Source organism: Ahaetulla prasina, chromosome 3 (genome assembly GCF_028640845.1).
Source record: "Ahaetulla prasina isolate Xishuangbanna chromosome 3, ASM2864084v1, whole genome shotgun sequence".
Taxonomy (NCBI): Eukaryota; Metazoa; Chordata; class Lepidosauria; order Squamata; family Colubridae; genus Ahaetulla; species Ahaetulla prasina.
In genome coordinates this window covers 182,446,274-182,468,771 of record NC_080541.1, presented here as the reverse complement: position 1 = coordinate 182,468,771, position 22,498 = coordinate 182,446,274, and the positions used below count along the sequence as shown (strand labels likewise).

General features: G+C 37.5%; 1 protein-coding gene across 1 annotated transcript in view; it reads right to left on the bottom strand.

Moving 5' to 3' along the window:
• Nucleotides 1-22,498, bottom strand: part of ITPR3 (inositol 1,4,5-trisphosphate receptor type 3) — a 144,444-nt gene that overhangs the window by 84,966 nt on the left and 36,980 nt on the right. Inside the window, exons 2-3 of the mRNA XM_058176682.1 lie at nucleotides 17,482-17,552; nucleotides 555-676 (exon numbers count right to left, since the gene is read on the bottom strand). Coding sequence (XP_058032665.1) covers nucleotides 555-676; nucleotides 17,482-17,552 — 193 coding nt within the window. The remainder of the gene's footprint in view (nucleotides 1-554; nucleotides 677-17,481; nucleotides 17,553-22,498) is intronic.

Here is a 22,498-nt window from a genome sequence, read left to right as displayed (position 1 = left end):
CGCTAGAATAAGTTTTTTAAGGATTATTTTAATTTGTATATTGATGTTTTATATGCCTGTGAACCGCCCTGAGTCCTTTGGGAGATAGGGCGGTATATAAATTCGAATAATAAATAAATAAATAAATAAATAATAAATGATTGGCCTCTCCCATAAGGCTTTAAACAGACCAGTAACAGTCTTTGGGCTTTGCTAGAAAACAACGTTGGTAGCTTCGTCTTCTGCTTCATCTACATCTTGCATTTCTTTTTGTGACTTCTGAACGTTTTCCAAGAAAGGCCTTTGGCAGTTTGCCTAATTGGACCAAGGTTTGTGATAGGACTGAGGAATTTGTGTTGGGAGGAATTTGTTTTAATTTTGAGTTGAACGACCGCCGGGAATGATGTAATTCTCAGCTGTTCGAATAAAGTTTGTTTGTTTTTTCACAGACTGAGTTTCCTACTTGGGCCTGGGTCACAACACAACACATATTTTATCAAAGACAAAGGAGAGGAACCATTTGTTTAATCAAAATAAACATGGCTATTAGAAGATGATTTGAGAGCCTACCATACCTGAAGTTTCTGCAATAGTACTACATCAGCTATTTTGTCCTTGTCCTGCTTTGTTTGTTTGGCTTTCCAGTATTGCTTTTGAGCAGAATAGCGGTTCATGGGACATACTCTGAAGAGACAATCTGCAATGAGAAGAAGTCAAGGAATTAGAAAGTGATCGTTCTAATACCATAATTTATTAAATAATTTATTTAACCGCCCTGAGTCCTTTGGGAGAAGGGCGGTATAGACATTTAAACAATAAATAATTTATTTCATGTTTATTACTAAGTCCTACTGTACTCTTATATGAATAGAGATACCACTGATGAGTTATCTACTGAATCTTATACATATGATACAAATCCAGGGGGAAAAAACCTTTATAGCAGGGAAAAAAGCCTTTAAAAATGTAGATACACCACCAATGTCTGCTGAATTTCCCCCCTCACGTGCAAAACAGCTATGTGAGAATACAAATGATCTAAGGACTTGTATACATTGTCACAGCACATGGCACACCTAGCAAGACATATCTGAACTTAGAAAACTGAGCACAGTCAAGCTCACAGGTAGTCTTTGACTTAGATCCACAATTGGAGGTGGAACTTCCATAGCTAAGTGATGCAGTCATGCCAGGTTTTATGACCTTTCATTGTGGTCATTAAGTGAATCATGTGATTGTTAAGTAAATCAGGCTTTCCGCCATTTACTTTGCTTGTTCAAAGGCCTTGGGAAATTTGCAAATGGTGATCACATGACTTTGGGACACTACATCCATTATAAATATATTCTGGTTGTCAAGCACCCAAATTCTTATCATCTGATCGCAAGGACACTGCGATGGTCATTAAGTGCAAGAACAGGTTGCAAGTCACTTTTTCACCACCACTGTAACTTTGAACAATAGAAATAGTTGTAAGTCTAGGACTAGTAAAGGTAAAGGTTCCCTTCTCACATATGTGCTAGTCGTTCCCGACTCTAGAGGGCGGTGCTCATCTCCGTTTCAAAGCCAAAGAGCTAGCACTGTCCAAAGACATCTTCGTGGTCATGTGGCCGGCATGACTAAATGCCAAAGGTGCACAGAACACTGTTACCTTCCCACCAAAGGTGGTCCCTATTTTTCTACTTGCATTTTTTACATGCTTTAGAACTGCTAGGTTGACAGAAACTGGGACAAGTAATGAGAGCTCACCCTGATACGCGGCAGTTGAACCACTGAACTGCTGACCTTTCGATTGACAAGCTCAGCATCTTAGCCACTGAGCCACCACATCCCACAGTCTGGGACTACATGTAGTTAATAATTAGGTGGAAGACTATAATACTCTGTAGGTTAAATGGAAACTTTTGTGTGTGTACACAATATGGAAGAAGGCAATGAAAAATTACTTTGTATTGTTGCTAAGAAAACTACACTGGCAGATCTGTGTAGTCACCTGGAACTGAACGTAACTCAAAACAATAGCTTTTATTTATGTTTATGTATATACAATGTGTGTGTGTATGATGGCATTTATGACATTTGTCACTGAGCAGATAATCATAAATGTCAACTCATCTATAGCTTATATTGTTTATAAGAAAACAAATTCTCATGTATATTTTACAGCTGAAGACCAATTTTAAATAAATAATTTATTTCATGTTTATTACTAAGTCCTACTGTACTCTTATATGAATAGAGATACCACTGATGAGTTATCTACTGAATCTTATACATATGATACAAATCCAGGGGGAAAAAACCTTTATAGCAGGGAAAAAAGCCTTTAAAAATGTAGATACACCACCAATGTCTGCTGAATTTCCCCCCTCACGTGCAAAACAGCTATGTGAGAATACAAATGATCTAAGGACTTGTATACATTGTCACAGCACATGGCACACCTAGCAAGACATATCTGAACTTAGAAAACTGAGCACAGTCAAGCTCACAGGTAGTCTTTGACTTAGATCCACAATTGGAGGTGGAACTTCCATAGCTAAGTGATGCAGTCATGCCAGGTTTTATGACCTTTCATTGTGGTCATTAAGTGAATCATGTGATTGTTAAGTAAATCAGGCTTTCCGCCATTTACTTTGCTTGTTCAAAGGCCTTGGGAAATTTGCAAATGGTGATCACATGACTTTGGGACACTACATCCATTATAAATATATTCTGGTTGTCAAGCACCCAAATTCTTATCATCTGATCGCAAGGACACTGCGATGGTCATTAAGTGCAAGAACAGGTTGCAAGTCACTTTTTCACCACCACTGTAACTTTGAACAATAGAAATGGTTGTAAGTCTAGGACTAGTAAAGGTAAAGGTTCCCTTCTCACATATGTGCTAGTCGTTCCCGACTCTAGAGGGCGGTGCTCATCTCCGTTTCAAAGCCAAAGAGCTAGCACTGTCCAAAGACATCTTCGTGGTCATGTGGCCGGCATGACTAAATGCCAAAGGTGCACAGAACACTGTTACCTTCCCACCAAAGGTGGTCCCTATTTTTCTACTTGCATTTTTTACATGCTTTAGAACTGCTAGGTTGACAGAAACTGGGACAAGTAATGAGAGCTCACCCTGATACGCGGCAGTTGAACCACTGAACTGCTGACCTTTCGATTGACAAGCTCAGCATCTTAGCCACTGAGCCACCACATCCCACAGTCTGGGACTACATGTAGTTAATAATTAGGTGGAAGACTATAATACTCTGTAGGTTAAATGGAAACTTTTGTGTGTGTGTGTGTGTGTGTGTACACAATATGGAAGAAGGCAATGAAAAATTACTTTGTATTGTTGCTAAGAAAACTACACTGGCAGATCTGTGTAGTCACCTGGAACTGAACGTAACTCAAAACAATAGCTTTTATTTATGTTTATGTATATACAATGTGTGTGTGTGTATGATGGCATTTATGACATTTGTCACTGAGCAGATAATCATAAATGTCAACTCATCTATAGCTTATATTGTTTATAAGAAAACAAATTCTCATGTATATTTTACAACTGAAGACCAATTTTAAATGACATTGCACCCACAGCTGTCAGGCAATGACAAACAGTAGAATCCTTCTAATATGAAGTTAGACTAATTCTTCCATACCTTTCTCCTGACATGAAATACATATCAAAATAAATACAGAAGATAGATAAAATTGCCACAGAAATGTCAGCCTGCATTTATTTAGGAGGAAGGGAAACAAATGCAGCACATGCCTACAAAATATACCGGTACCTTCTTCATACTGTCCATTACAGAATGATACATTACAGCAGTGAAAGTGCCAGATCTATGCTTGGGATTCAGAAAATAATGCATGCCATATATGCATGCATTCCAGAGCTGACAAGATTGAATCCTACTTTAATACTGGCAACAAGGCACTTCCTCTAACAGACGGGAGAGGAACTTAAGGGATTGCAGGCAGGCCACTTGATTAGCCACAGTATAGCCAACTGACACCATCACTTCCCTATCCTCTCTCCACCCCTTTATCTCATGACCTTGAGTCCTCTCCTGGCAAGCATTTTTTTTTTCTCCTAAGCAAGGTCCCCAATGCCTCCTCACCAGAAAACAGAAAAGTGAATGCTAGGGAATAAATATATCAGTAAAAATGAACCCCAAGCAATTCTTCATCATCTTTGCACCAAAGGGAAACTCCAATGCCCCCCACTGCCAAAAATGCCAACAACACATTTGCTGACTGCTTTAAAACTGGGTCAAAAAATTTCTCTCCTACCTTAAAAAAAATGCTTCGTCTCCCGTGAAAGGAAGACTATATTCATTCATTTTCAGAGAAAGGTAAAAGATAAAGGTAAAAGTTCCCATCATGCATATGTGCTAGTCGTTCCCGACTCTAGACGGTGGTGCTCATCTCCGTTTCAAAGCCAAAGAGCCAGCGCTGTCCGAAGACATCTCCATGGTCATGTGGCCGGCATGACTAAATGCCAAATGCGCATGGAATGCTGTTACCTTCCCACCAAAAGTGATCCCTATTTTTCTACTTGCATTTTTCACGTGCTTTCAAACTGCTAGGTTGGCAGAAGCTGGGACAAGTAATGGGAGCTCACCCTGTTACTAGTGATTTGAACCGCTGAACTGCCGACCTTTTGATCGACAAGCTCAGCATCTTAGCCACTTAGCACCGTGTCCCTTTTTCAGAGAAAAGCAAGGCTCAAATATTTTTCAGGAGACAGTACCTTTAAATTACAGTGGGGGGGGGACCCAGATTTTCCAGAGGGAGTAGCTATCCCGCTTGAGGAAGAATTGAAAAAAATCTTGTAACTAAGACAAAATCTGGACCTAATGAAGTATGGTTTCAGTGAATTTTGACTATTCTCCCCCACATCCCTGGCTAACATGCTATACAGCAGGGGTCTCCAACCTTGGTCCCTTTAAGACTTGTGGACTTCAACTCCCAGAGTCCCAACTCTGGGAGTTGAAGTCCACAAGTCTTAAAGGGACCAAGGTTGGAGACAAGTCCACAAGTCTTAAAGGGACCAAGGTTGGAGACCCCTGCTATACAGTATTGCTTGTTCAATTTGAGAATGGTAAGATATTAACTTTTTTTCTCTCTCTCTTTGAAAAATACCTTGCTGTTTTTTCAAAAGTTCACTGTTTCCTGGGAAAGAATGCTTGAAGGTGGGGCAAGGTACTTTTCTAACAGAACCATGTAGAAAGAACAAGAAGTAACAGCCCCTGCACATTTATAAATGAGACAACGCCATGGAGAAAAAACATTAGACTCAATCCTGCCCAGAGTTGAATCAAATTTCTTAGCATTCTGCATTTACATAAAACTTGTGAAAATCACTGAGCCATACAGCAATTCAGCACTAATTCCAGTCAGCTTTGGAAGCTACTCGTGAGAAAGATGTTCTCAAGTAGATGAGATCAAAGCCCTTGATGTCACTCATTGCAATCCAGACACTTCAGATACAAAAAGAAAATCATTTCCAGTCTTGGATCATATCCCAAACTGCTGGCAAGCACGTAACCAGTTATTTATCTAGAGGAGGAATAATAAGCCGGGAAAAAAGCAACTCTCCCTGATTCTGGAGGGGAGCCATTTTTACATCTTGTTTCACAAGATTCTTTGTCCTGTGGGAAAGCCGCATGGCACCTAAGCCCTGGGTCATTTCACCCTTGAAGAAAAAGTCATTCGCCAGTTCTTTGTCTCTGTGGTAGAACCCAGGTTCACTTCTGCTAACAACACAGATCTGGTCAAACTATGTTTCCAAATTACTTCATGCTGACAGTACATATTCAAATGCAATTAAATATTCATTTCCCAAATCCCTCAATACTGAAAACCAGATGCCGGGGAGAAGAAAATAATACTAGGCTAATAAACTTCTCCTAGAGAAGTTTATTAGATCATTAAGTTAAAGTAATGCATAAAAAAGAATCCTACCAATGGAGGTAAACATATGAGTTTCCTGCTTGCTGAAACTAGAGAATAATAGATTAATTGGGTTTAAGAAAGCTACATCCCTCCTCAATATCTCCCAAGGCAAGAATTTAGAAATCCCATATCATGTAACCATTGTTAATAAGGGTCAATGTTGTATGTTTTGCACTTTTCTCTACTTTCCTCCTCTAGTTACCTGAAAGCAAATTGGATGCCCAACTCCCTCTATTTCCAATTTGCTCAAAATCAGAAAAAGGGAAGAAAATAAAGGTAGTTTCTGAACAAAATATTTAGAATGTATACCAGTAGTAGAAACTTTTATTTAAATTTCAATTTAAATATAGAAATGAAGAAAGGAAACAGATAATTAAAAAGTTCACAAAGAACATGTAGTTATGGAGATTGAGTGCTCTTTAATTTAATAGTCCTCCCACTTTTTGCCTCAGCCAAAAATACTGAAGGAATATGTGTGGGTATTTTCATGAGCATCATTTGTAGGGTTAAATTCTAGCAGTGATTCAATGACTTCAATTTTGGTTTTTCCCTGAGGGCTGAAAAACAAGGCAAGAAAGAGGTATGAATATTTACTAAAAGAATGTCAGCCTCCCATTGCTGATTCTGCTAGATAGTGCTGAGATTCTAGATGGAGTCTATGAACAATGCCCATCATGGAATCCACTGTCTTCTTATACCATTATAATGTATAATAGTATAAGGCATGCAACAGTGGGGAAGGGTGTGTTGCCATCCTGCTCTGCAATAAAATTATTAGTTCAGTTCACAACCAACCATTAAAATACCCATTTAGCAAAGAACAGGACTTGAATATTATCCTTGTTTTCTCCAAACATGTTCAAACATAAGGATTTGCAATATTGAAAAAGCCTTGGGTAAAGTTAAGAGTGAGAGGGAACAGGAACTTGCCAGCTTTTGTTGTCCTGGCCAAGTTCAGACACTTTATAACTGAAATCCCATGGCATAGGGCCGGGTTATTTACGGAACCGCCTACTGCCACCGAATGCCTCTCACCGACCCGTGCGCTCTCACAGAGAGGGACTCCTTAGGGTGCCGTCCGCCAGACAGTGCCGACTGGCGACACCCAGAGGAAGGGCTTTCTCTGTGGGGGCTCCCACCCTCTGGAACGAGCTTCCCCCAGGGCTTCGTCAACTTCCTGACCTCCGAACCTTCCGCCGCGAGCTTAAGACACATCTATTTATTTGCGCAGGGCTAGCCTAGGGTTTTAGTTTTTAAATTTAGTTTTTAATGGGGTTTTATATTATTTTATTCTAGTGATATTTTTAATTCGGCCTAATTAATAAGTTTTTTAATGGTTTTTACCTGTATTATTTGCATGTTTTTATCTGGCTGTGAACCGCCCTGAGTCCTTCGGGAGATAGGGCGGTATAAAAATTCAAATAAATAAATAAATAAAAATAAATAAAATCTATTTTTCCTCACTGGTTTCAACAGTTGCTGCAAGATACATAAGTTTTTGCATGTGTACATCTTAAAAGCTATTTCACTGAAGAAGTCTGCTTCTCTAGAAATATGCAGTCGGTTCTTTCCCAGACACTGTGATTAGGCTGTATATTTTGCAATTAAAAAGCTATAAGAATGTATGTCATCCTAACAGGCATGTCCATGAGTCACAATGTACATGTTTAAAAAGAAATGCTGAAGCAATCTTTGATGAACCAGAGGAATTATTGTGTCTGTCATTTGCACCTCTATAACGGTCTGGTTCGGTTCTGCAACCCAACAAGAAAGACACAGACTTCAGAGGATAATTAGAACTGCAGAAAAAATAATTGCTACCAACCTGCCTTCCATTGAGGACCTGTATACCGCACGAATCAAGAAGAGGGCCGTGAAAATATTTACAGATCCCTCACATCCAGGACATAAACTGTTTCAACTCCTACCCTCAAAACGACGCTACAGAGCACTGCACACCAGAACAACTAGACACAAGAACAGTTTCTTCCCGAAGGCCATCACTCTTCTAAACAAATAATTCCCTCAACACTGTCAAACTATTTACTAAATCTGCACTACTATTAATCTTCTCATCGTTCCCATCACCAATCTCTTTCCACTTATGACTGTATAACTGTAACTTTGTTGCTGGTAATCCTTTATATTGATTTATATTGATATATTGACCATCAATTGTGTTGTAAATGTTGTATCTTGATGAAGGTATCTTTTCTTTTATGTACACTGGGAGCATATGCACCAAGACAAATTCCTTGTGTGTCCAATCACACTTGGCCAATAAAAATAAATAAAATCTATTTTTCCTCACTAGTTTCAACAGTTGCTGCAAGATACATGAGTTTTTGCATGTGTACATCTTAAAAGCTATTTCACTGAAGAAGTCTGTTTCTCTAGAAATATGCAGTCGGTTCTTTCCCAGACACTGTGATTAGGCTGTATATTTTGCAATTAAAAAGCTATAAGAATGTATGTCATCCTAACAGGCATGTCCATGAGTCACAATGTACATGTTTAAAAAGAAATGCTGAAGCAATCTTTGATGAACCAGAGGAATTATTGTGTCTGTCATTTGCACCTCTATAACGGTCTGGTTCGGTTCTGCAACCCAACAAGAAAGACACAGACTTCAGAGGATAATTAGAACTGCAGAAAAAATAATTGCTACCAACCTGCCTTCCATTGAGGACCTGTATTCCTGTATACGAATCAAGAAGAGGGCCGTGAAAATATTTACAGATCCCTCACATCCAGGACATAAACTGTTTCAACTCCTACCCTCAAAACGACGCTACAGAGCACTGCACACCAGAACAACTAGACACAAGAACAGTTTCTTCCCGAAGGCCATCACTCTTCTAAACAAATAATTCCCTCAACACTGTCAAACTATTTACTAAATCTGCACTACTATTAATCTTCTCATCGTTCCCATCACCAATCTCTTTCCACTTATGACTGTATAACTGTAACTTTGTTGCTGGTAATCCTTTATATTGATTTATATTGATATATTGACCATCAATTGTGTTGTAAATGTTGTACCTTGATGAAGGTATCTTTTCTTTTATGTACACTGGGAGCATATGCACCAAGACAAATTCCTTGTGTGTCCAATCACACTTGGCCAATAAAAAAATCTATTCTATTCTATTCTATTATTAGGGTTTCAAGCTATCAGTTGCCTTAGAAAAAGAAGAAATTCCTGTGTCAGAAATGCCAGGATCTAAACTAAGCTACATGAGAACAAATAAGCGTAATCCTTATCATTGTCATAAAATACTTGTATTAGTTGATTACCTGTTTCCTTGGTCAGCTCTCATAAAATACATAAAGCATGTTCTCAGCTAGATTCATCCCAACCCTAATGCTTCCTAAGACCATGTAAAGTGAGGACAAGGTTAAAGTAAATGTTGACCTGTATTCTTAAATGGCCCACAATATGCGTCCTCATTTTGGGTACTAGTGCTAAATAGAAAAAAAGAGTACTTTTAAGTGAAACTGATGCTCTAAGTATGTAAACCTAGGAATCTCCAATGGGTATAACTAAACAGGCCTCCAATAAATCCCCAAATCTGGAATTATGTTCCACTGATTTTAATATCTCCATCCTAAAGTTTCAGTGTTTGATGACTTAATCCATACCAAAAAAATTCTCTGTGTGGAGGGCATAGCCCCTTATGGATGTCTCCTCCTCATTCAGGCAACTTTTAATAAAATGATGTTTTCTAAGTTAGAAGGATTTCCTTTTTAATGCAATGCTATTTTAATTAGTTTGACTGTAATAATCTAAAATTGTTTCCACTGAATCTGACAATATCAAGAAGAGAAAAAGCATTTGAGCCCTTATGCATTGACTTCAGGGGTCCTAAATCAGGGGTCCCCAATGCCTGGTCCAGGGACCGGCACTGGTCTGCAACATGCCAGCAACTGGTCCGCAAAAACAAATGCAGCCCCATCCACGGGATGCAAGCAGCATGAAAAACCACCCCACCTCCAGTCCACGGAAAAACTTCTCTCCGTGGAACCAGTCCCTGGTGCCCAAAAGGTTGGAGGTCACTGCACTAAATCTAAGAGTGGTAAAGCTTAAAAATCAGTAGATAAATCCTAAGTGTTGCTAGCCTTCTATAATTGCAATATTAATTCTGTTTCAAAAATCTACACTATAGCTAATGTCATATATCCATGCAGAAAAGCTGGAAGCACCTGAAAAAATTCCATTCCAACATCAGGGTGTTTTTTTTTGTATTATGATTTTTTGTGTGTTCCCAACAAGGAAGAAACAAGAGAGGATGTAAAGACACACCTAGGGGAATAAGGCAGGCATAAAAACATATAATAATAGGATGACCCCTATTCCTGCCAACTGCAGGACTGCCTTGCTTTCCACATCAAATGCAAAAAAAAAAAAAAGGAAAAATGTTTTTAATTTCACAAATCATTTACAGTTTTAGAACTACATTTGAAAGCAATGGGACGGAGCTAGATCAAATGATAACAGGAAAAAAAATTCAACAGCCCAGAGTTTGTTACATCCTGCTTAAACCTGCAATTAGTTGGAAGATATTTTCATTCCACCAGATTTATCTACAGTGTTTCAGAATGCATACCTTGCTTGGAATAGATACTATCTCTCCTTTTTGAGCAATAAGTTGCAATACATGCTTTTCAAAAGAATTTAGGTTATGCTTTGTTTCTTTTCCCCATTTTCTTGTTCAGGCTTTCCTTTTTCCTAAAATGTAGAATTCTATTTATCAGAGAAAAGAACGCAAATAATAGGAAAACCATACCAGAAAGAAAGCTGATAGTGATCGAATTAATTTTTAATGTACTACAGATACATTAATTGTAAATTAATTTAAACAGGGGTTTGGAAAACATATTTAAACTGTCCTAGAAGGAAGATCCATGCACGATTTCTATATTTCAGCAGCTGCAGTGTGCAAAAACACAAAGTACATAACACAGCGATCATAAGCATGCAACTACATTCAATTGCATTAAAAAGAAGATATATAAATCCCCATTCAAGAAAATAATATCTCAATCGGCTTTCCATAGTTTGGTAGCCTTTAGATATACTGGGACCACATTTCCCAGAATTCCTCAGTCATTCTGTTATTGGCCAAGAACATTCTAGGAAGGCTTTACTGAAAGCTAGGTTCTAAACTAGATTTAATAGTTATAACATTACAAAGATATTCCTAAAAAATATGAGAGGAGGGAAAAGAATAGGAACAAGAATTTTCTAAGCACAGATACTACAGTATACAGTATATTTATATATATATACAATATACAAATAGAATGAGACTATTGCCTTACACACTGTAAGCCGCCCTGAGTCTTCGGAGAAGGGCGGGATATAAATGTAAAAAAAAAAAAAAGTAAATAGTCTATCTATGCAAATCCTTTCTATGCTGAATGGTTGCAAAAGCTCTTTCTGTAAAGTTTGGAAGAGAATTTCACTTGGGGGAGGACGCCAATACAGAGAGAAAATTGAATTACCACACTTGGACACAGAAGTACTAGAAAATAGGGCTTTTAGGAAAAGAAGTGCAGAGATTCAGCTTGCTTGTGGTTGTGTGGTTCCTTACACACTCTTTTACAGGCCAAGAGTTGCCCTACCCTTCTGGTGACTCATCCCACTTTTCCTTTGGACTAAGACATGAGGCCAATAGCTAAAGACAGACTTAGATTCAGTGACTCTGAATGGGAAATCATTACCAAATATTGAGTCAAGGAAGGGGTAGCTAAAGTGTGCCAAATGGGAGTAGTCCAGAATAAGGCAGCTGCCTCAAGCTTGTTTCCTTAAAGTATCTCTAATCTCCTGCCCCTCCTCCATACCAGGCTATTTTCTACAGAAAAACAAATGCTTTTGTATGACAGACAAGTACTGTCTCCTGTAGTATTTTTTGTGTTCCCTCATCAAATTCCTTAAAGCTTCCTCCTTAGTTCTAATGTTGCTTAAACTTTAAAAACAATACCGGTAGTCCTCAGTTTACAACAATTCATTTAGTGACCGTTCAAAGTTAGAACGGCCCTGAAGAAAGTGACTTATGACCATTTTTCACACTTACAATTGTTGCAGCATTGTGATGGTCACGTGGTCAAAATTCAGATGCTTGGCAACTGGCATGTACTTATGACAGTTGCAGTGTCCCAGGATAATGTGATCACCTTTTGTGACCTTATGACAAGCAAAGTCAATGCGGAAGCCAAATTCACTTAACAACCATGCTATTAACTTAACAACTGTAGTGATTCACTTAACTGGGGCAAGAAAGGTCATAAAATGGGGCAAAATTCACTTAACAAATGTCTCGTTTAACAACAGAAATTTTGGGCTCGATTGTGGTTGTAAGTCGAGGACTATCTGTATAACGTGGTGGGCTGCTTACTGTGGGGGAATCTGCTTTTAACTCTGTGGAACATCATCCCCCCAGAGATTAGAATGGTCCCCACTCTAGCACTCTTCCAGAAGGCACTGAATACTGGTTCGGCCAGCAGGCCAGGGGAACCCAAAGCAGGATGGAGCCCATTAATGGGTTCCAATTACTACCAATTACTACCAACCTTCCTTCCATTGAGGACCTGAATACTGCACCAGTCAAAAAGAGGGCTGTGAAAATATTTACAGACCCCCTCATATACTGGACTTAAACTGTTTCAACTCCTTCCCTCAAAATGATGCTATGGAGAACTGCACACCAGAACAACTAGACACAAGAACAGTTTCTTCCCGAACGCCATCGCTCTGCTAAACAAATAATTCCCACAACACTGTCAAACTAGTTATTAAGCCCGCATTTCTATTAATCTTCTCATCGTTCCTATCACCCATTTCCTCCCACTTACGACTGTATGACTGTAACCTTGTTGCTGGTATCCTTACAATTTATATTGACTGTTTCCTAATATGATTTGATTGCTTATCTGTTCCCTATGACTACCATTAAGTGTTGTACCTTATGATTCTTGACAAATGTATCTTTTCTTTTATGTACACTGAAAACGTATGCACCAAGACAAATTCCTTGTGTGTCCAGTCACACTTGACTAATAAAGAATTCAATTCTGTTCTATTCTATTCTATTAAATGGCTCATGTGAGATGCTGTCACGGGGGGGGGTGATTTTATTAAATTAAATATATTAACTATGACTCTTCTTTTATTAATTTTTATTGTTTTTGTATGAGGTTTTATATTCTGCAAGCTGCCTTGAGTCGCCATGTGAGAATAGGTGGCAATATAAATTCCCTAAACAAATAAACTTTCAAAGCAAACTGACAGCAAAAACATTCTAATATTTAAGCCGCCTCTTTAAAAAATTAACTACATTAAGTTGCTCTAATTCTTGAAACTGTATTGCAGTATTTTTTTAGAAACAGCTGGAAATAGAATGATTCCATATGAGGCACTCGGCAATCCTATTATTTCAGTAATTCCTGTCCCCAAACCAAAATCCTTTTATAACATTTACTCACAATTAAGCCCCATCCACCAATGTCTCCTTCACTGTTAATTAAAATTTTCTCCATGCATATTCAGTCTGTTATACTTCTTCGTATTCAGCACCACTGAAGGAATTACCTCTTAATTTGCTAAATTTGTAATCCCTGAGAAAAACGGAAATGCTTTTTTCCCCTTTTCTAATCAAAGAGCACTAAATATGCAAGAAAACAAGCTTGACTAAATAAGATGTAATTTATTGCTAATCAGAGGCTGGGGCATAAATGACAAAAAAATATCATTTTGCTGAGGTACAAATAGTCCTTTCATCATTTTGTCCAAAGTATCAAAAGGATCCTGAGTATACCTGTATTGCTGATCTTCTAATCCATCCTGAGATTAGTAGACATTTAGTTTTCTCAAAAGGTAATATGGCAAAAGTTTCTTCCATTTATAATTTTGAAACATGCATTTGAAAGACGGGAACTTAATGAGAACAGTAAGGAAACGGCTGCTGAAGCCTCAAAAACAATTAGGATGGATAAAAGAAGATATGGATAGAGACCAAGTCCTACAACAAAATGTCAGTGTCAAGTTATTGACTTGTTTCAGCAGGGATAGTACTTTTATAAAATATGGGAAACTTTTATGGACCTTTTTTGCTGAAACTGGACAGAACTGTCACAGAGTTTAGGATTTGCAGGATGAAAACAGGTTGGGATGTAAGAAGTGATATATGTAGCATAATTTCAAATGCAGAGGAAAGCTACCAAGTTCATTGTAAAGAAGATAAGAAGTTGCTTCTTTCAACATCTTTTTCTTTTTGTCTTTTTTTCTTTTATTTCCTGCAATTCCTATTTTTCTTTACATTTCTTTTTCTTCTATTTCATTTTCTCTCTTTCATTTTATTTAGCGTTAGCTTTTATTACTGTTAAAAAATTTCAATGAAAATAATTTTAAAAAGAAGAGTATGCATAGAACAGTGAACAGTGGCATCCTTCTAAGAGAATGCTTGCAAAGCTTCAGTCACCCACGATTTATACTGTGGATGCCCAACCTTTTGGCTTGCTTGGGCTGCATTGAGTGAACAGGAATGATCTTGGGTCTATGTTTGGTCACCTCCAGAGGAACACCTGAAGAACAATCAGTTACTATATTCCAGTTATGGAAGCCTAGACCTGCGATGGCGAACCTATGGCACTCGTACCAGAGGTAGCACGCAACACACTCTCTGTGGGCACGCAAGCCGTTGCCCCAGCTCAGCTCTGCCGTGCATGCGCATGCACAGGTGCCTCCTACCTGTCTTTGGGTCTCTGCCGTGCATGTGTGGGGTGGGGCGCAGGCATGGGGGCTACACGCACATTGCATTTTGGGGGTTTGGCCACGCACTTTGGGCACTCGGTCCAGAAAAGGTTAGCCATCACTGGCCTAGACTGGAATAATTCTGGATCTTTATCCCACCACTTATAACATCACCCAGTTCCTTGGAAGTAGGGCAGGAGCTGGTTTTCTTTGCCTTGCTATGAAGGACTTCTAACTTTCTCCAGCATCATCACAGCCCATAAATGCAGGGAGCCGCCAACCTAAGCCTTGTTACAGTGTCGGAACACAGAAAATACAGCCGTTTCCCCAGTGACAGAAGGAAGCAGTAATTTCCTCAACAAGTATCTATAAAGCTGCCTTCCCAAACCCCATTTCCTTCAGATATGATTGGTACAAGAATGTTAAAAATTGCTGTCTCTTCAATTAGAGAGTTTTTCACTGCTTTATTCTCTAAGGCCTTCCAGACTCATGTTCTCAAACCACCAGGAAGTCAAGGATTCCAGACCATCAAGGCAATTCACTGGCTCTAATTATCTACCTTGGCAGCAGTACAATTTACTAATGCTAAGTCTTTTCAGTGAAATATTTCTCTTTGGCATTTGCCACAAACTGTAATGTTACTTAATACACTGGAACAGTGGATCTGTTCTATCCTAAAATTCTATCAGGCTTAAAGACTCAGAAGGCCTATCTATTGTAATCCTTATTTTGTTCATTTTTTTCCTCTTTCTTTCAAATTATATACTGTTCTTGGGTGGGGCTTCCTCCCACTAGCAACTAGCACGAGGTGGTTCTGATTTTATTGGCAGCCTGCAAGTCAAAGTAACAAAACAGCCCTTCTGTTTAAGTGAGCACTGTGAGCTGTTGAGAGGGAAGGGAAGAGGGATAAAAACACATTGTGCAGCCTTGACAGAAACTGTCAAAGAATGATGAAAACAATTTGGGGAGGGGGTTAATATGTGGCCAAATTTCCCATAAATCCCCGAGCAGATTTAGAGATGTTTAATCAGCCACACCTAAATGTCTTTTCCTAATGACTTTCTGTAGAAATATCGATTATAAAGTGAGAAGGAGACACTCCACCAAGAGCATTGGAGGAATGTTCCTTGATAAACTTCTCAGTATCCATTCAACATTTTATTCCCAACTTTAATCAAGCTCCCAATTTTAATATATTGCCAAAAGATTATCAGAGTTATCGTCTCACATATATATAGCTTTGCAACCAAACCGTTCCCTTTAAGTTACTGCCACTGATTATTGCCACTAAGTCCTCTCTGTATTTTGTAAATTACATGAGGATTGCACAGAAAGTAGTGGATGTAGCACAGTGGCTGTAAGCAAACTCACAACTGTTCTATTGTATTGTTTTGGCCCTGGCCTGAATGATTGGTCTGCTGTCTAAAACAGGATAGTAAAGTTGTATTGCAAAAGTAAAGCCCAAAGGAGGATGTGATATGAAGTTGGAAGCCTTCCTTTCCACACCAGAAAAAGCACGTGGATGATGTTAAATCTACTATATCTCAAGAGCAGCCTGTCTCCACACAAGCCTATTCTTCATCTTAGGATTTATTCTACCCTACTCTAGAGCAGGGGACCCCAACCTTGGCAACTTTAAGCCTGATGGACTTCAACTCCCAGAATACCCCAGCCAGCAAAGCTGGCTGGGGTATTCTGGGAGTTAAAGTCCTCCAGGCTTAAAGTTGCCAAGGTTGGGGACCCCTGCTCTACAGAGCTATTTCCATTTAACTGGAAACAATTACAATATACACTAACAATCTGAACAGAAACGGTGGTTATATACTTTAAGATAAGATGTAGAAGAATCAAGATTTAAAGAGTTGGGCCTGTAGAGATGTCCTCAGTTTGAGCGCAGGACTGCCCTGTTGGAAGATGAGTGACAATATTTGGCCTAGAAAACACTGTAAATATGATGAACTCTACTAAATCTGGAGCGTGTCTTCTTACGTCTATTTTCACTTTGCTTTTCAAGTCCAAAAGCATTTCCCAGGCAGCTAACATTAGATATAAATCTATGCAGGGGAAAAATGATAATCAGTCTCCCAAAGTCCTACTGAGCTAGAAAATCATCAATAGCCTAATCACCTGTGTTGACTGTGTTCTGCCTAAATATTCCAACTTGCCAAAAAGAACACCCAAATGACCTGATTTACCTCAACATTAACATTATAACATTTAACATTAGTTCCAAGCTTGGATTATTGGCCTGATACTTATTATCTTAACCAGACAAAATTGGAACCGAGGATTTTTTTCTTGTGTTAAGCATCTGCGTTCTTTGAAGTTCAACAAGCCATGAATCCCTTTTCAGCTAGAACATTATTCAAATCACAGATAGATTAATTTTGCCATTGCCTCAGGCAGTATGACCTACCCTACCATGGCTGATTTTGGAAATCTAAGCAGGCAAGTATTTGGATGTACCAGAGCTATATACTAGACTAAAAAGTAAAAAAGAAGAAGAAAACTTTGGAGATAGCAAAGGCAAACCACCTGCACCTTCTTGTCACAAAGTCATCAGGGGTGCAGTAAGTTTCTTGTTCAAATCTAAGGCAGAATAATACTGGACTGTTTAAACAGAAATTATAACCTGAAACACATAATAGCTTGTTATATACAATTCTTATCTGTAGGATAGATACATTAATATCAATGAGTTTAGTCTGACATTATTGTTATCTGGACTAACACTACTACAAACTACATTGTCTATGTAGAAACAAAGAATCTAAAATGTTTAGCAAAACATTTCTTACCCCGAAACTTCTTAGGTGGATTTTCCAGATCACCAGCTGCTGGTTCCACCACACAGCGGTCATCCACCAGTCTGCAGAATAAACAAGAGAAAAAGAAGTTGCTTTTAAGGTTGTTTTGTATGCCACCCAGAGTTGTGCTACATGTGATGGGCAGCCATATAAATATCGTAAAGAAAAAAGCAAATTTGTTTTGATTTAGACAGGTAATGTGTAATTTTACTAATCAGTCTGTTATATCATTCTCTTATCCACTTTAACACTGTGGAGTCTAGTTAATGTTCTGCATTTACTAAGGCTGAGAAAATAACTTGGCAATGCAAATTTTTAAAACTAGTCTCAGACTTTTGAATGTAGACGATCACCTCTTAAGAGAATCATATTTTGGGATACTTATGCAGTCAGACATTTAGTAATAAGGTTCAATCCATGCAGAAATATCAACAAATACAAATGGAAAAACTCTTGTGGTTTTCAACAGTAAACAAAAATGTCCTCACCAAAGTTTTTCTATTAAGAATCATTCAGGATGAATGTTTGGTTAAACTAAACTGTAGTCAATATCAATTCTCCAAACTTTTGTCCCCGTGCTTTAAAAAAATTCCCTTCTTATAAAGCTTTAAAATAATTAACTCTAGAACTAAATTTGAGTAATTAATTGTTACTGAGCATGAGATTCTAAAATAGAATCTCTTTCCAAAATGGAAAGACATTTTGTGCTGGAATTTAAAATGATTTCAGGGGCAATGTTAAGGTTCTGAATAAACTGATTTGTAATTTTAAACATCTGGAGTTTAACCATTCCATACTCTTGAGTCACTTAAACACTGCATCTTGACTACACCATCTTTCTGGCACCAAGTACATTCAAAGGAAAGTCATTCTTACTGTCAACCAACATTTCTAAAACTTTCTAAGAATCACAACTGTTTTGTTTATTTGCTTCATAATGTAAATTAATTAACAATTAATCACTGACACCTACTGCATAAGGGCAGGTCCATACTGGTGGGCTATGCGGGCTTTAAAATTTCTCATTTCCGTCTATAGCTTGGTTCATACATTTCACAAACCACAACATGGCTTGTTCTTAATTTAATATTTTATTTATGTATGTATTTATTTATCATATTTAAGAGACCCCCATCCCCCTCACTGGGGGACTCTGGGAAGTGTACAATCAAATATGCTGTGCAAAGGCACTCAAATATGTCTTGCTATATAAAGCACACTTAAATTGTAACTTTGTATGCTTATGTGAATCTTAACTGTATTTTCATATAACATTTCCTCTACTGTTTAGTAGAGTAAGAGAAAACAGCATGCTTTTACAATCTCTCCTCTATTCTTAGGCAGGTATACATCAGAGGAAGATAGTACAGATACTAGATTAAGACCAAATTTGTATACAGGTAGTCCTCGATCAAAATTGAGCCCAAATTTCTGTTGCTAGGTGAAACATTTGTTAAGTGAGTTTTGCCCCGCTTCATGATCTTTTTTGCCACAGTTATAAAGTGAATCACTGTAGTTGCTAAGTCAGGAAGTGAATCTGGCTTCCCCATTGACTTTGCTTGTCAGAAGGTCACAGAAGGGGATCACATGACCCTGGGACATTGCAACCGTCATAAATATGAGTCAGTTGCCAAGCTTCTAAATTTTATCATGTGACCATGGGGATACCACAGCGGTTGTAAGTGTAAAAAATGGTCATAACTCACTTTTTTCAGTGTCGTCGTAATTTTGATCGGACACTAAATGAACTGTTGTAAATTGAGTACTACCTGTATCTATTTGCCAGCATCTAGTGGTTGGTCAGTTTTGTTTGCAAGCTCACTATGGGAGATCTGATCTCAATAGGCAAAGTTCAAACTGTCCTTTTTCCATAATTTAAAATATGTAATAATTAAAACACCAACATTGTGCTTTCTGTTTGCAGTTGTATGCAAGACATGGTTCAACTAAGACTTTAATCTGGTCTTTCTCTTACTAAAAACCATTGTATGAAAGCCCTGATTGATCAAAGTTATGATGGAGGTCAGGATCTATGGGATCATATGGATGTAACTGACATACAAAGATTGTAACTTAAAATGTACAAGTAAAGAATGTGAATTAATAAATGAAATTAAAACAAATAAAGAAAACGTAGTATATGTTGTGTATAGGAACTAAATAAAAAGGCAAGAGTTTTAAAAGGCTCCATTGCCACTAGCTGCCTTGTGGAAACAATTCTTATAGGGAGAAGAAAGCAGGTGAAAAATCTCTCTTTGAAATTCTCTCATATCCAGTGACATTTCCATGCTTTACTTTGCAAGAAGGATCCCAGAATTTTGAAGGCTCTTTTTGTTTTGTTTTGTTTTTAAAAACTTGTTAGGCGTGTGTGTTTGTGTTTATTTAAAATTATTAATGTTGCTTGTAAGCTGCTTTGGTTAGATCCATACCTTGAAAAGCAAGACGTAAAGGAGAGTAATCAATCAAATTAAGCCTGACAGATTCACATTAGACATCCCATTATTTCCATTGACATTTGCAGCTTTGCATTGCTACATACAGCATCCACTATATAAACTCTAGGGAGTTGGGAAAAAAAAGTAGTTTGAGAGAACAGACTGAAGAAGCTCAAAGGCAGAGAAATCAAGACATAGAGCACACAACTTGTGTGTGAAAACAGATGTTTTCTCTGAAATGTGAGTTGGACCAGAGATGAACATGATTTTATTTTAATTTTATAGTATGTACTGCTTATGTCAATTTTTTTAAACGTATGTATTGCAGGATTAACACTATAATGTTGCCTCAGAATTAATAATCATGCTCATTTTAAAAAAGAAAAGAATGGAAATTATGCTACAAATGGAACGCCTCCAAAACAAATGACCATATTGTTTGAAAGTCTTCTTTCTTAATCCTTTATTTAAAAAAAAAAGTTGGAAAAAATACTATCAATAATTCATTGTTTAAATCAGGAATAGAGCTTTTCCAGTGTTATTTATTTAGTCATCCCCAACTCCACCCAATTCTTGACAATTCCAAATACTAGGGGTATAGCCAAGACAGCATTAGTTACAATAACTTTGTTTCTTTATGACAGATTTCAAATATAATAAGTTCCTTAATGATGATCCTCATCAAAACGTATCTTGAATTCTCTATGTTTTTTTTTCCTTTCCATTTCAGAGATTCCTCATAAAAGAACTCAAGAAGACTCTGGATGTAAATATTTTGAGTTGCTTCAATTATTACATCCCATTAAAAAATTGTTTTCTGTATGTCAACAGAATCACTTTGCTGTAAAATGATAGGATGCTTTGGTAAGTAGCTTTCTCAAGAGTCTAGAAAACAGAAGTCTCTCACGTATTTTAACTGAAAAGCTTCCAGTTACAAGATGTCTCAAATAACTGTGACCATCGTTCAGAAAAGATCACTTACAGATGCTCTTTGGCGTCCAACCGTTCATTTATTTATTTTTATTTATTTATTTATTTAATCACATTTTTATTTAGCCACCATTCAAAGTTATAGCAACACTGGAAGAAGTGACTTATGACCATTTTTCACACTTATGACCATTGCAGCATCACCATGGTCATGTGATCACCACTTGTGACCTTCCCAGCCGGTTTCCAACAAGCAAAGTCAATGAGGGAAAGCCAGATTTTCTTAACCACGATTGGTTAAGAACTACTACTATGATTTGCTTAACTATGACCAAAAAAAAATCATTAAAAATAAATAATGGTTGTAAAATGGGGCACAGCTCACTTAACAACTGCCTCACTTAGCAACAGAAACTTTGGACTCAATTATAGTTGTATGTCAAGGACTACCTGTACCAGACCACAGGCATCAGTCGTATATCTTCTCCCTTTCCTGCTTTGATATCATAACTTTTGGGCTGCAGCTGTAATCGCTATAATGGACACACTAAATTTTAATCATCCCACATTGATTCCTGGGTAATCAATGTCGCTGAGGCAGAAAGCATAATGACATGCCAGCTGTAAAATGTGGCCATAAACTGTAAAAACAAAATCTCCCTCTCCTATTGCATGTGTAAGGTGTTCTGTGTAGTAAACCAAAGTAGTTCCAACAACGCTGTTTTTATTTAGTTCTAAGCTGGTCCAATTAAAAAAAAGTATCGATTTTTAATTTTCGGCGTGAGCTGAAAACGCACCTATTTATTCAAGCGGGACTGGATTGAAATTTTATTGGGGTATTTATGTTTTAAGATTTTAAATGGTTTTAAAATTTAGGCCACATTATAATATTTCTTTTTAACTTCTTTTTAATGTTTATATATTGAATTTTTACTTGGCTGTACACCGCCCTGAGTCCTCCGGGAGAAGGGCGGTATAAAAATCGAAATAAATAAATAAATAAATAATTCAATAATTTCCAGAATCCCGATAAAAACTGTATTTAATTTAAGCTATTGTAATATTGAACATTCTGTATAAGAAACACCTGCAGTAAATTACAGTCTGGAGGAAAGAGTCCCATCCTAGCCAGCCAAAACCACATCCAGGACACCCTGTGTCATCCCTTGACCATGCTCAATCTTCCTTAGGTCCTTTCTTGTTACTGTTTCATACATCTGCCAATTTCTGAAGAAGAATTTCGAACTTCCCCCCAAATAAAGCAACATTTTAAAATTATTAAAATCTTGAAGAAATTCAAATGAGTATAGCATTATGAGATGTCTGGAATCAAATGAGAGAACCTGACTTTTCTTTTGCTTGTCTTATGCACTGACATCTGGAAAATTTCCAGTTCTTGCTTTATGACTACCTTCTTTAGTGGTAAATAAAAAAGTAATCCAGTGGTATTTAGTGGTAAATAAAAAATGTCCATAAATAATCCAATTGATTAGCCAATTGTCAATTGATAGTCATGATTTAATAATAATCCAGAGACTACACATTGCAAAATATACAGAAAATAAATTGTTTATTCTTTCTACCAAACCCTTCTCTTATTAAATAGATAGCATTCAGTACTGTGGTACATTGGTTCTAAAAGA